Below are 15,265 nucleotides of genomic sequence, written 5' to 3'. Positions count from 1 at the left end.
CAGCAACAAATCGCTGTTTGATGAGCTGTAGCAGCATTTCTCGTGCTACATCAACTGGTATTTCAATCAGTTAATAGGCTAAAATACATTTGAACATCTTGGCCATGTTCTGTTATAATCTCCACCCGGCACAGCCAGAAGAGGACTGGCCACCCCTCATAGCCTGGTTCCTCTCTAGGTTTCTTCCTAGGATCTGGCCTTTCTAGGGAGTTTTTCCTAGCCACCGTGCTTCTACACCTGCATTGCTTGCTGTTTGGGGATTTAGGCTGGGTTTCTGTACAGCACTTTGTGACATCAGCTGATGTAAGAAGGGCTTTATAAATAAATTTGATTATCTCGCAATGGGCAAAAAAATGTATCCTGGACAATTGACCGGCAGCAATTTTATTTATCGTCTTTTCATTTTTTTTTACGAAAAAGCTGGCTATTACCGGCTAACGGAAACACTGATACAGGGTAAGGAAACAATATGTAATTTGGGTAAACTATCCCTTGAAGTGGTAGTGAGGTACTGTATTCAAATGATTTTCTCACTACTATGCCCTTAGATGTGGTTTTGATCAAGCGAGATGAAAAGTTAAAATTTCAAACAGATGAGACCTTTTCTGCGGTGGCCGGGCGGATGTATTAGCTCTTGTGATATTTGTCGCCCTATTCAGATCAATTTAAATGTTTATTTGGTCGTTCGCTGTAGCAGTGCTTTTCAACAGACAAGGCTATGTGTTACCATTCAATTGAAGTGAGTTCACTTAAATTGAACAGACTTGCAACATTGACAATTGGGTTCTCATATCATTGAGTCTGTGAGAGATTATTAGAAATATCTATTTTTTAAGTGCCCCCATTCTAACCTTCCTTTAGTTCGGGTCTCAATTTGAATGCTTTTAAGATTATCTCCCTTTCCCTCCCTGCAGGGTTCCCACCTGCCATGCAGCGGAACACCCCAGGCCCTCAGCAGTTTGGCCCCCAGCAGTCGGGCCAGGGGCCCCCCGTGTCCCCTCGCCCCTCCCTGGGGGGCTCCATGCACCCGGGCTCCTATCAGCAGCAGCAGCAGGGGGGCCCTGGCCCCTCGTACGGATCCCAGACCAGCCAGTACGGCCCCCAAGGTAATATTCCGCTCCAGGGTGAAGTTTCCCCGAGGTACAAAACTAAGATCAGCTTCCCCACCCCCAATCCTAACCTTAACCATTTAGTAGGGGAAATGCAAAACAGACCTAGGATCAGCTTCCCCACCCCCAATCCTAACCTTAACCATTTAGTAGGGGAAATGCAAAACAGACCTAAGATCAGCATCTAGGGGCACTTCCCCACAAGGTAATACTTCCTCCGTGCTAGGGACTGATGAGTATGTCGGTGTCCAGTAAGACAGTCCAGCCCGTTTCTTCACCCTAGTCTGGCCTTTAGAAAGACTCAATCTTTACTTAACTTACTTTATTGTCCACTTGGGAAAAATGTGTTGCAGTGTGATGTACACATTTAAAATGGTGTTTAAGAAAAGGACAAGAACAATGCATACAGTAGACTAACGAATTCACAATACAAATTCCTAACAGTATGAGAGAAGAGCAGCCCGCTGGGGTTAGTGGGTGGATAAGGGGACACACTCTCGCCCCTGAAGCAGAAGGCTATATTTACATTTAGCTCTTATCCAGAGCGACTTACATAAGCAATTAGGGTTAAGTGCCTTGCTCAATGGCACATCAACAGATTTTTTTCATGTTATGTTGGGGATTTGAACCAGTGACCTTTCGGTAACCGGCCCAATGCTCTAACCACTAGGCTACCTGCCACCTAGTGGAATGGTGCCAGTGCTATGACTATCCTATGGCCCAACTCCAACACGTTTCTACAGGGTTGGAGAGAGCTGGGCTAAGTAAATCTCCAATCAACCTCCAAGTTCTCCATTCTCTACATATACTCTACTCTCCCTCCCCTCTCTGTGTGTGTCAGGGCTGGGGTAATGGAGGAGAGTTGTTCCATCTCTTTCTGTGTGGCTGGCTGTGCTATCCAGCAGACCTGGGTTCAAATACTATTTGAAATCATTTCAAATACTTTATCTGGGCTTGATTGAGCTTGCCTGGCTCAGTGGAACCAAATGAAATAGTCCCAAAACTCCAACCCCCTCCAACCTTGCACTCCAGTGGGGTTAAAGCAAATGCTCAAAGTATCTGAAAGATTTCAAATAGTATTTGAACCCAGGTCTAGTGTGTGGTGTTCAGAGGCAGACTCCAGGCCTAGCAGGGCAACAGAGCAGAGCAGTGGCGCACACACACAAGCAAGGACAATTAATCAGGCTTCTGGAGCGGGTGGGGGCGAGGACCAGAGCTATGAAAACACACACACATCGGCCACGCATTCATCATAAAGGCACAACGCATGAGATGGATTACCATAATGACCCAATGTGTGTGTGAGCCCCCGCTCCAGATGAGTACACACAACCCGGCACACACACACACACATTCGTTCTTGGGTTGGTTTTCTTCCTCAGCTGAAACAACAAGAGTAGCTTGATGAATGCTGCACAGCAGGCTTTCATCCAGTCAACCAAAGGGTTGTCGACACGCCGCATGTCTCCAGTAATTCAAATAACTAAATCCCAACGTCTCAAACCCTAAAGAAAGACTAAAACAGAGGCCCCCTTCACAACTATCTATAAGCATCTATGCAACAGCCCTGAGCAGTACAGATCCCTATGGGCGCTGGTCAAAAGTAGTGCATCTCATAGGGAATAGGGTTCTATTTGTGACTCCATAGACTGTTTCTGTGGACACTCAGGGAGGTGGAGGGGGGGTTACCTAGTCTCTGATCCGTGTCACACCCAAAGATGTATACAGTGAACAAAAATATAAACGCAACATGTAAAGTGTTGAAATACAAGATCCCAGAACTGTGCAAATGCACACGAAAAAAAGCTTATTTCTCTCAAATGTGTTGACATCCCTGTTATAGTGAGCATTTCTCATTTGCCAAGATAATCCATCCACCTGACAGGTGTGGCATATCAAGAAGCTGATTAAACAGCTTGATAATTACACAGGCACAACTCGTGCTGGGGACAACAAAAGGCCACTCTAAAATGTGCAGTTTTGTCACACAACGCAATGCCACAGATGTCTCAAGTTTTGAGGGAGCGAGCAATTCGCATGCTGACGGCAGGTATGTCCACCAGAGGTGTTGCCAGAGAATTTAATGTTCATTTCTCTACTATAAGCCGCCTCCAATGTTGTCTGAGAATTTGTCAGTACTTCCAACCGGCCTCACAACCTCAGACCACTATGGTGTCGTATGGGCGAGCGTCATCATTATGAACAGAGTGCTCCAAGGTGGGGTTATGGTATGGGCAGGCATAAGCTACGGACAATGAACACAACATTTTATCGATGCCGATTTGAATGCACAGAGACACCTTGACGGGATCCTGAGGCCCATTGTGGTGCCATTCATCCGCCGCCATCACCTCATGTTTCCGCATGATAATGCACAGCCCCATGTCACAAAGATCTGTACACAATTCCTGGAAGCTGAAAATGGCCCCGTTATTCCATAGCCTGTATACTCACTAGACATGTCACCCATTGAGCATGTTTGGGATGCTCTGGATCGACGTGTATGACAGTGTGTTCCAGTTTCCTCCAATATCTAGCAACTTCGCACAGCCATAAAAGAGGAGTGGGACAACATGCCACAGGCCACAATCAACAGCCTGATCAAAACTCTATGCAAAGGAGAAGTCGCGCTGCATAAATCAAATGGTGGTCATGCCAGATACTGACTGGTTTTCTGATCCACTCCCCTACTTAAAAAAAAAAAAGGTATCTGTGACCAACATATGAATATCTGTTTTCCCAGTTGTGAAAAAACTGTAACTCAGTAAACATCTTTAAAATTGTTGAATGTTGCATTTACGTTTTTGTTCAGTGTATAAGTCAAATTAAATAAAATTTTATTGGTCACATAGACATATTTAGCAGACGTTATTGCGGGTGTAGCGAAATGCTTGTGTTCCTAACTCCAACAATGCAGTAGTATCTAATATAGTATTGTCTAATGTGTGTGTGTATATATATATATATATATATATATATATATATATATATATATATATATATATACACTGCTCAAAAAAATAAAGGGAACACTTAAACAACACAATGTAACTCCAAGTCAATCACACTTCTGTGAAATCAAACTGTCCACTTAGGAAGCAACACTGATTGACAATAAATTTCACATGCTGTTGTGCAAATGGAATAGACAAGTGAGAACACCGCCAGCATTCAAAAGTGACCAAAACATCAGCCAGGAAGCATAGGAACTGAGAAGTGGTCTGTGGTCACCACCTGCAGAATCACTCCTGTTTTGGGGGGTGTCTTGCTAATTGCCTATAATTTCCACCTTTTGTCTATTCCATTTGCACAACAGCATGTGAAATGTATTGTCAATCAGTGTTGCTTCCTAAGTGGACAGTTTGATTTCACAGAAGTGTGATTGACTTGGAGTTACATTGTGTTGTTTAAGTGTTCCCTTTATTTTTTTGAGCAGTGTGTATATATAAATATATATTGTGTGTGTGTCTAATATTATAGATAGATAGAATATACACACACACACTAGAATAGATGACTGAAGCCACTGTGCCTCCATCTTGGCATTCCCCCATCATTGTAAAAAAGATTTAGGAAGATATAGAAATGCATTTATTGTCTACATTTACTTTTTACAACATGTATTATATTACAGACACCTTTATGCATACTTCTAAATTATGTCTGAGCTATAATAAAAATAAAGTTATGTTACTTTCCCCACGACAACAAAAACGACTTAAATACATGTCATTTTGTCCTTGAAATACTGTAGAATTCCATTAATTCCTATGGCGGACTGCGCCTTCTGGGGAGTGCCAATATGGCCGACCAGTGGTTTCACAGCTTCTCATTGACCAATACATAGCATCAGCAATCCAGGGTTTATAAACATCACTGGTCACACCCTCTGTTCCCCAGGGGGATTCTGGGTATAACATGACTCTACAGAGGAGCTGTCGCTGCCAGATCATTTCCATATACACTGAGTGTACAAATCATAGACTGACCAGGTGAATCCAGGTGAACGTTATGATCCCTTATTGATGGCATATGTTAAATCCACTTCAATCAGTGTAGATGAAGGGCAGGAGACAGGTTAAAGAAGGATTTTTAAGCCTTGAGACAATTGAGACATGGATTGTTTGTGTGCGCCATTCAGAGGGTGAATGGGCAAGACAAAGATTTAGGTACCAGGCGCATCAGTTTGAGTGTGTCAAGAACTGCAACACTGCAGGCTTTTTCATGCTTAACAGTTTGTCTGGCTGCCAGGACTCAGGCCTACATTTCCCCTCTCCTATCCTCTCATCCCCCTCTTCTGTTCTTCTCTCTTCTATCCCTTACCTCCCCTCCCTCTACGTCTCTTTCTCTCATCCTCCTCTTCTCTGCCTTTGAACAGAGTTCGTTATAGGGGCAGACCCAGAATAAGTCCAGGAAGAGCCAAAATGGCAGCTTTCCCTCCAACACCACGGCCGAGATAGTGTATTTGGAAGTCTCAAATGACAAAAGGAACTCTGTGTGTTTCCCCCCCCACTCTTGGGAAATACACTATAACAGATTGTGAAAGTAACCGGTCTGGCTGGAGTGGAGAACGTCCAGTGGAACAGAGGAACATGAGGCAATGCTCTGTTCACATTGTTTGCATCCCAAATAGCATCCTATTCCCAAATAGCATCCTATTCCCTATGTAGTGCACTACTTTTGACCAGGGCCCCTGCTTTTGAAAGTCTTAACTTCTTATGGCTGCAGGGGCAGTATTGAGTAGCTTGGATGAAAGGTGCACAGAGGTGCCCAGAGTAAACGGCCTGCTCCTCATTCATAGTTGCTAATATATGCATAGTATTACTAGTATTAGATAGAAAACACTCTGAAGTTTCTAAAACTGTTTGAATTATGACTGTGAGTATAACATAACTCATATGGCAGGCAAAAACCTGAGAAAACGGGAAGTGGGAATTCTGAGGCTGGTCGATTTTCAACCAAGATCCTATTGAAATCACAGCGAGATATGGATGAGTTTGCACTTCCTACGGCTTCCACTAGATGTCAACAGTCTGTAGAAACTTGTCTGATGCCTCTACTGTGAGGTGGGGCCGAATGAGAGGGGAATTAGTCAGGTCTGCCATGACCTGACCATGCTTTCACCATGCGCGTTCACATGAGAGAGCTCTATTCCATCGCTCATCTGAAGTCAATGTAATTCTCCGGTTGGAACGTTATTCAAGATTTATGTTAAAAACATTCTAAAGATTGATTCAATACATCGTTTGACATGTTTCTACGAACTGTTACGGAACTTTTGGACATTTCGTCAGCTTTTAGTGAACGCGCTTCCTGACGTTGGATTTGTTTACCAAACACGCTAACGAAAATAGCTATTTGGACATAAATGATGGACATTACCGAACCAAACTAACATTTCCTGTGGGAGTCCTGGGAGTGCATTTCGACGAAGATCAGCAAAGGTAAGTGAAGATTTATAATGCTTTTAATGAGTTTTGTTGACTGCACAATTTGGCGGGTAACTGTATGGCTTGCTTTTGTGGCTGAACACTGTTTTCAGATTATTGAATATTGTGTTTTGCCATAAAGCTTTTTGAAATCTGACACAGAGGTTGCATTAAGAACAAGTGTATCTTTAATTCTATGCAAAACATGTATCTTTCATCAAAGTTTATGATGAATATTTCTGTTATTTTACGTGGCTCTCTGCAATTTCTCCGGATATTTTGGAGGCATTTCTGAACATTGAACAAGACATATACAGTGGGGCAAAAAAGTATTTAGTCAGCCACCAATTGTGCAAGTTCTCCCACTTAAAAAGATGAGAGAGGCCTGTAATTTTCATCATAGGTACACTTCAACTATGACAGACAAAATGAGAAAAGAAAATCCAGAAAATCACATTGTAGGATTTTTAATGGATTTATTTGCAAATTATGGTGGAAAATAAGTATTTGGTCAATAACAAAAGTTTATCTCAATACTTTGTTATATACCCTTTGTTGGCAATGACAGAGGTCAAACGTTTTCTATAAGTCTTCACAAGGTTTTCACACACTGTTGCTGGTATTTTGGCCCATTCCTCCATGCAGATCTCCTCTAGAGCAGTGATGTTTTGGGGTTGTTCCTGGGCAACACGGACTTTCAACTCCCTCCAAAGATTTTCTATGGGGTTGATATCTGGAGACTGGCTAGGCCACTCCAGGACCTTGAAATGCTTCTTACGAAGCCACTCCTTCGTTGCCCGGGCGGTGTGTTTAGGATCATTGTCATGCTGAAAGACCCAGCCACGTTTCATCTTCAATGCCCTTGCTGATGGAAGGAGGTTTTCACTCAAAATCTCACGATACATGGCCCCATTCATTCTTTCCTTTACACGGATCAGTCGTCCTGGTCCCTTTGCAGAAAAACAGCCCCAAAGCATGATGTTTCCACCCCCATGCTTCACAGTATGTATGGTGTTCTTTATATGCAACTCAGCATTCTTTGTCCTCCAAACACGACGAGTTGAGTTTTTACCAAAAAGTTATATTTTGGTTTCATCTGACCATATGACATTCTCCCAATCTTCTTCTGGATCATCCAAATGCTCTCTAGCAAACTTCAGACGGGCCTGGACATGTACTGGCTTAAGCAGGGGGACACGTCTGGCACTGCAGGATTTGAGTCCCTGGCGGCGTAGTGTGTTACTGATGGTAGGCTTTGTTACTTTGGTCCCAGCTCTCTGCAGGTCATTCACTAGGTCCCCCCCGTGTGGTTCTGGGATTTTTGCTCACTGTTCTTGTGATCATTTTGACCCCACGGGGTGAGATCTTGCGTGGAGCCCCAGATCGAGGGAGATTATCAGTGGTCTTGTATGTCTTCCATTTCCTAATAATTGCACCCACAGTTGATTTCTTAAACCAAGCTGCTTACCTATTGCAGATTCAGTCTTCCCAGCCTGGTGCAGGTCTACAATTTTGTTTCTGGTGTCCTTTGACAGCTCTTTGGTCTTGGCCATAGTGGAGTTTGGAGTGTGACTGTTTGAGGTTGTGGACAGGTGTCTTTTATACTGATAACAAGTTCAAACAGGTGCCATTAATACAGGTAACGAGTGAAGGACAGAGGAGCCTCTTAAAGAAGAAGTTACAGGTCTGTGAGAGCCAGAAATCTTGTTTGTTTGTAGGTGACCAAATACCTATTTTCCACCATAATTTGCAAATAAATTCATTAAAAATCCTACAATGTGATTTTCTGGATTTTCTTTTCTCATTTTGTCTGTCATAGTTAAAGTGTACCTATGATGAAAATTACAGGCCTCTCTCATCTTTTTAAGTGGGAGAACTTGCACAAATGGTGGCTGACTAAATACTTTTTTGCCCCACTGTATGTATTGTGTAACATGAAGTCCTATGAGTGTCATCTGATGAAGATCATCAAAGGTTAGTGATTAATTTTATCTCTATTTGTGCTTTTTGTGACTCCTCTCTTTGGCTGGAAAAATGGCTGAATTTTTCTGTGAGTTGGTGGTGACCTAACATGATAGTTTGTGGTGCTTTCGCTGAAAAGCCTATTTGAAATCGGACACTTTGGTGGGATTAACAACAAGATGACTTTTAAAATGGTATAAAATACATGTATGTTTGAGGAATTTTAATTATGAGATTTCTGTTGTTTGATTTTGGCGCCCTGCACTTTCACTGGCTGTTGTCATATCATCCCGTTAACGGGATTGCAGCCATAAGAAGTTTCAACATAGATAGAAGAATGAAGTGTCTGTGAATCAAGCTGATGATTCTCAGTCCTGATGAGTTACTGTATTTCTCTGTCTCTAGGTAACTACCCCAGGCCCCCGAACTACGGCGGGGCTCCCAGTGCCAACTACAGCGGCCCCGGCCCTGGCATGAGCAACAGTTTGGGCATGAACGCCAGCAGCCCCATGCATGGCCAGGGCCCCGGACAGCCCTGTGGCTCCATGCCCGCTGGGCGAGGCTTGGGTCCGGGGGCCAGCGGGCGCCCCTACCCCTGTGCCACCACCAACACCATGGCCCCCACCTCTCCCAGCATGCCGCAGCCTGCCGGACAGGGTCAGGGCATGAGACCACCCCTGCCCAACGTTAATCGCAAGCCGGGCCACGAGGCAGGCCCCGGCCCCAACGCCATGCAGGGTCCAAACGCTGGTCCCAACCCCTCTGCCCAGGGCCGGTGAGTCAGGACAGGGGCCAGGGAGGGCCACAGAAGGGTTATACATGCTAATAGGGTGCGTCCCATATTACATACTACCCACTATATAGTGCACCATTTTTTTCCCCCCCAGGGCCCATATGGCTCTGGTAAAATGTAGTGCACTATATAGGGGATATTGTGCCATCTGGGATGAAACCAAGGGATATACTTACACTTAAGTTCCTCATGTTCACATTCACTCCTCCACACCCCGCATCCACCCATCTTTCACACACTAAGGTTATGAGGTGTGTACTAAAGAACGCTACAGACTTTTTCCTCATGTCTCTCTGTGAGTTTGGAAACCAAAGAGACTTCTTCTCCTTCCGTCCCTCACTCCAGGCCTCCCTACGCGCGCTCCCCTGCCTACCCCAGCCAGTCTTGGCCTGGGGTCCGTCCTCCCCTCTCTCCCTCACCCCATCCCCACCCACAAACCTCCCCACACCCTCAACCTCATCCCCAACACAGCCCCCATCCTCACCCTCAACCCCATCCCCATTATCACCCCAGAACCTCCCCACACCCCCATCCTCATCCCCAACACAGCCCCCATCCTCAACCCCATCCTCATTATCACCCCCAAACCTCCCCACACCCCCATCCTCACCCCCAACACAGCCCTCATCCTCGACCCCACCCACATCCTCGACCTCACCCTCAACCCCATCACTCTCCCTCCACCCATCCCCATCATCAGCCCCACCCTCACCCCCAAACCTCCCCACACCCCCATCCCCAACCCCATCACCCTCCCCACTCTCCTTCCTACCACCCCCAGGTCAGCAGTGCAAAGAGCCATATCCATCCCATGATGCAGCAGGCTGAGCAGTACGGGTAGGTGTCAGTGTCACGGCTGCAGTCTGTAATACAGACTCTGCATGCTGCTGTCCACTGGTCACTTCACTAACCTAACCCTGGGCTGCACTGTAGACACTTTCTCCTGCTCACTCAGACAGACTAACCCTGGGCTCCACTGAGGCTCTGCTGCACAGGAGTCCCACTCCTCAACTGTGGGTTGTGAGACTAACCTGGCCACTGTGGCCAGTAAACACGGGCATGTTTTCTCTCCTGCTACTGCATGGCTTCGTCAGAGACCAGCGGATGTAGACAGTACTTTATTTGTATGTCTTGCACCTTCGAAGAAATCCCTTGACAAATCAGAGAAAAAGGCCAAGCAAAATTATGACCCTGCAAAGTCAAAAATGAACAATGCTGATTAGAAATGCAGAACTTGATTGAAATAAAAACATGGGCAACGCAAAAGGATTGGATATACTACTAGCGAGACTGTCAGTGCTCCCTCTAATCTGCGCGCGTGTGTGGGGGCGCGCAGCTCCCCCGGGACTGCCGCACAGAAGAAATATCAGCCCATGCAGAGAAGCATGAGATTGAACTTTTCCCCCGTAGTTAACTATCAACGTTTCCCTTTACTGTGGGAATTGTGATAGAATCAACGCAATATTAGCCACTTTCAATACAACCTTCTGAAACAAAAGGAACTATGCAAGACTTAATATGTAAAACTAACTATGTAAGAGATGTTCTGGTAGGCAGAGGGCATCGGAGTAGGATTCTATTGCGTTGACAGGCACCACTCAGCCAGTACTCTACACACTAACCGGTGCGGCATAACCAATCAGAGCTGCGGTAGGCCTATATGTAAATAGACCATTGCCATATATGGATCTGTTTAGAACAAGAAGGCCCGCACACTGTTAAAAGCTCCCAATTCAACATTTCCATCCGAAACGGATCTTCATCAGGTCAAACACACCGAGGGTTCACATCCCACCTCACATGACCATTGCGGACATGGCACATGCAATAAACGTATGTATATCTCTAATAATGAAATAACAATGAGATGGGTGCATGTAATGGTTCCAGAACAAAATATATATTTGCAAAATGACCAAGTAGGTGACCTGGAAGGCAAGACGAATCAAAGTGACATATTCATGTAAGAAATGGTCTGATATCAAACTCCTGGTTCAGACCTCTAGGAGGCATGGTACACAAACGCTGAATCCAATACTGATCATCTATTATTGAGAAGAGAATTGTATCTCCGCCCGTCATTACATGTCCCACAAAAAATGTGATATACCTGATCAAATGTATTTGTGGTCTATGCTATGTAGGAAAAACGAAACGAGCTATAAAAACAAGGATAGCAAAACACAGGAGTAATATCAGGACCCTTGACCAGAGAAACGCTGTGGCGGAGCAATTCATGGAGGCTCGTCACATCAGCTCTTTGAGACACATTGGCATCGAACATGATGAGACTCCTATGAAGGGCGGAGATACTGAGCATCTATTATTGAGAAGAGAATTGGGTTGGATTCAGCGTTTGTGTACATACGTTTTTTTGCACCCACCATGCGTCATGTCCGCAATGGTCATGTGAGGTGAAATGTGTATATTCTGGGATGTGAACCCTCGGTGTGTTTGACCTGACGAAGATCCATTTTGGATCAAAACCGTTTGTCAATAAAGCGGTGAATTGGGAGCTTTAACAGTGCGAGGGCCTTCTTGTTCTATCCTAGTACTCTTTATTAGCCCAGCACATATGTTTTTAAGGTTGTGCGTATGACTGTGCCATTCACTTTGAACTGGACTGTTTACACAGCATGAGCGGTCGTAAGAAGATGCACTTGTTTTGAGATCCAAGCGAGAGCTGCATGTAGCCACGTGCACACATATTTGTTCATATCCTTTGCTAGTTAGTGAGTTATTAGCCCGGTTATAGATCATTTGTAGTCAGAAATGGGAGAGCCATTGCTTTCTACAAGAACACACAAGGTGTACATTTCTAGACATCTTTGAAAGCCAGTCGGGTAAACAGCTTTTTTTTGTCTTTAAGGGGCAGTGTTGTATTTTGAGACAGGCTTGAATAAGCTATGTAGCCAATAGGCAGAGGGCAGGATAATTTTCTGATTCTCTGTAATAATGGTCATGTGGTTTCTTGCATCAAACAACACAACAACATGTTCAGTCAACTCCTTGTCTGAAGGACAAGTGGATAAACGGGTTAATGTCAAGCCCTGCAAGTTTTTTTTTTTTTTCTCAAAGTCTCATGGAATGTAGGCCTACATTGAACACCACACATTGGCTGCTACTGTAGGCTGAACAATAGAACAGCTATTTCCGTGTTAACATATTGGGCGCTGCACTTTCTACATTTCTTTTGACTGTAGGCCACTCTGGTAGGCCTACATTATGATCAAATAGCCACAGTAGCCTTCTTGACCACTGTCTGAAACGGTAACTTAAAGTGGGTACAGCCTCAGTGTTCACAGTAAGCACGCGATGGAAGTTGCACAGACCTGACATTTGCTCAGTGCCTCCAAAACATTTGAGGGAACATTTCTGTCAAACAGAGCGAGAGAGGGAAGGTAAATCCAAGGTAGAGTTTTTTGGATTGTTAGCTCCGTTAGTTTAGTATTGATTTAATTGGTCATGTAGATGGTCTCATTATTAGCATCAGTGGGCTGGGGGAGGAATTAATGTTGGTATGGGGGTGGGAGAAGACAATGGTTGTATCCCAAATGACACCCTTTGGGCCCTGGTCAAAAGTAGTGCTCCATGTAGGGAATATGGTGCCATTTGGGACTGGTTGGGTATGGACGTGTTACTCCAGTAGAGGTCGGGGACATGACTCATTTAATTTCCCCTCTAAGGGAAATGAAGAGGGAGGAATCGAGGCGTGTGCTGTGTTTGAGTACTTCCCAATAATCTTTATTTTCTCCTGAAGTGTGCACTCATTCACTACTTCCCACAAATCTAAAAGTGTTGGATTTGTGTAGGCATGAGCTACAGGGAGTTTCCACTATATTTCTTATACCGGTAATTTCCCATTGAATCTGTGAAGGGAGGTGAACGAGTGCACACTTTGGGAGGAAGGCGACATTATTAGGATGCGCCCTCTGTGTGCCGCACAGGGAGCCTGGTGGTGGGTGGGAGCAGTGAATACAGGGGGTTTCTTCTCACTGCTCCCCAGCCTTTTGATGTGCATATTATTCCCCCCCCCCCAGGATTTAGTGTTGTAAATGTTCGCTCTCCTTCTGTTTTAACAGCGCGTTTTCTTTGTGGCGTTGAGAAAAGCTGCCGCGGGACTGCTTTTCATTACCGACATGCATTATTCATATTGTCTCTTGCTCACAACTAAAATCCCTCAATCTACCAATACTTCCCTCTGTCTGTCAGTTCAACTTGAATGCACTGTATAACAGCGGAGACTGGTGGCACTTTAAACCGGAGGACCGACTCATCGTAGTGGCTGAACCGGAATGAATAGGGTTTCCCTGTGTTTGATACGGTTCCTTTCATTCCATTCCAGACAAAACTGTGAGCTGTCCTCCGCTCACTAGCCTCCACTGATAGTTGAGTGTACTGTATGAATATAATGCCTTTGGTAATGATGTTATGTATTAAGGTGATGGTAAATGACTAATCCAAACTCTTGCTCTGGTTTTCAGGCAGGGAATGACCCCCATGCCGCACCACCCAGGCATGAACCCCATGGGCCCCGGCGGTGTGGGCCCCGGCCCCGGAGGTGTGGGCCCCGGTGGTGTCGGCCCCGGCGGTGTGGGCCCCGGCCCCGGAGGTGTGGGCCCCAGCCCTGGAGGCCTCTACAGCCAGCAGCCAGGGGCTAACACCTCTGGAAGGATTACCCCACAGGGGCCCCACCCGCTCTACAACGCACCCCCACCCTCAGGTATGCCACACTCTGTGACATACATTCTGACAAAGCAGCTAACTAATAGCCTGTTCCCAGATCTGTTTGTGTTGTATAGCCAACTCATATGATCATTCATGGCCATAGGAGTTGGCTGTAAAACACAAACAAACAGATCTGTGTCGAAGCTAGCTAACTAGCCCAATGTCCAATGTCTCTGTACATGTATACCAGACAGACAAGCCCCAGTATAACAGCGAACAAGAGCCTAACCCCCTTTCCCGTCACCACAGGGCCCATGCAGATGGGAGGAGAGGGGATGGTGGCTCCCCCTGACCCCAAACGGAGACCTCCAGAGCAGCACAGGGAGGGCAACACTCCTGCCCCTGCCGTCGAACCACCACCTAAACCCAAGGTACCAGCTACCGCTCTAACAGAGGCAGCCGCTTTTCCTCTCCGTCCCTTTTACACGTCCTCATTTCCTGCCAATACCTCTGAAAGCATGTCCTAATAATGCATGCGTTTGGATGAGGAACCTGAATGTGGCAAAGCGCAGCAAACACCGCATCTAACGAGGCAGCAGACAAAAAGGAACACAGAGAATTGAGAGAAACATTCTTGAGTCGTTGTGAGGATTTTCTATAGGAAGAAGCACTGACATCGGTTCACTTTCTCTATCTCTATCATAGTCTTCTTCTGTGCCCACTGGGAGAGTGGAATCCAAAATAAATACTCCTTTATAGCGGTGCCATTTTGATTTAAAAAAGGCTTTTCATGCTCTCTTTTCAGCATATTGTTCATCATTATTACCCCACTCATGACTGTATGAGTGAGTGTGTCTTTTTTGACTGATTTTGGATGTGTGACACAGACAGGCATACCAAAATAACCTGTCTCCAGTCAACTGCAAAGAACTTGTTACTGTTCTCAATGCTCTCTCTCACGGCTCCCATTTCTCTTGTCAGAGCTTCTTTTGGGGTTTTCCGTTTTTTTCTCTCTCGTTTCACCCCCCCTCCCTCCCTTGTTTCAAATTCCCCTCTCGCTGGTTTAGTTTGGTATTTGTACTCCTCTTAGTTCCAGACATAGTTGTGTGAATGTGAACAACTTTTTTTCTTCTCCTTCCCGCGTTCATTTGAGTCTGTTCACCTCATTACCGGCTGGTGAGAAAGGCCTTTTGATCACAACTGAAGATGTCTGTCAGCCCAGCTCGTCTGTGAGGAACGTCTGTTATTTCTGTTCTGTCTCGGTTCTAGTTAATGATCACTCCTCCTATATTTGCCTGGCTTTG

General features: G+C 45.3%; 1 protein-coding gene across 7 annotated transcripts in view; it reads left to right on the top strand.

Annotated features, from left to right (window-relative positions):
- Nucleotides 1–15,265, top strand: part of arid1b (AT rich interactive domain 1B (SWI1-like)) — a 115,242-nt gene that overhangs the window by 81,674 nt on the left and 18,303 nt on the right. For 6 of the 7 annotated variants that reach the window (XM_055884492.1, XM_055884488.1, XM_055884487.1 and 3 more), the window contains 4 exons: nucleotides 915–1,106; nucleotides 8,906–9,275; nucleotides 13,778–14,016; nucleotides 14,271–14,392. In XM_055884492.1, the coding sequence (XP_055740467.1) occupies nucleotides 915–1,106; nucleotides 8,906–9,275; nucleotides 13,778–14,016; nucleotides 14,271–14,392 (923 nt within the window). Of the gene's footprint in view, nucleotides 1–914; nucleotides 1,107–8,905; nucleotides 9,276–9,638; nucleotides 10,131–13,777; nucleotides 14,017–14,270; nucleotides 14,393–15,265 lie in introns of all 7 variants that reach the window. The other variant, XM_055884493.1, reaches the window with a different exon arrangement.

The sequence above is a fragment of the Salvelinus fontinalis genome, chromosome 27, assembly GCF_029448725.1.
Source record: "Salvelinus fontinalis isolate EN_2023a chromosome 27, ASM2944872v1, whole genome shotgun sequence".
In the NCBI taxonomy this organism is placed as follows: Eukaryota; Metazoa; Chordata; class Actinopteri; order Salmoniformes; family Salmonidae; genus Salvelinus; species Salvelinus fontinalis.
The sequence above is the reverse complement of the archived record's forward strand: the minus strand, read 5'-3'. Positions and strand labels throughout refer to the sequence as shown.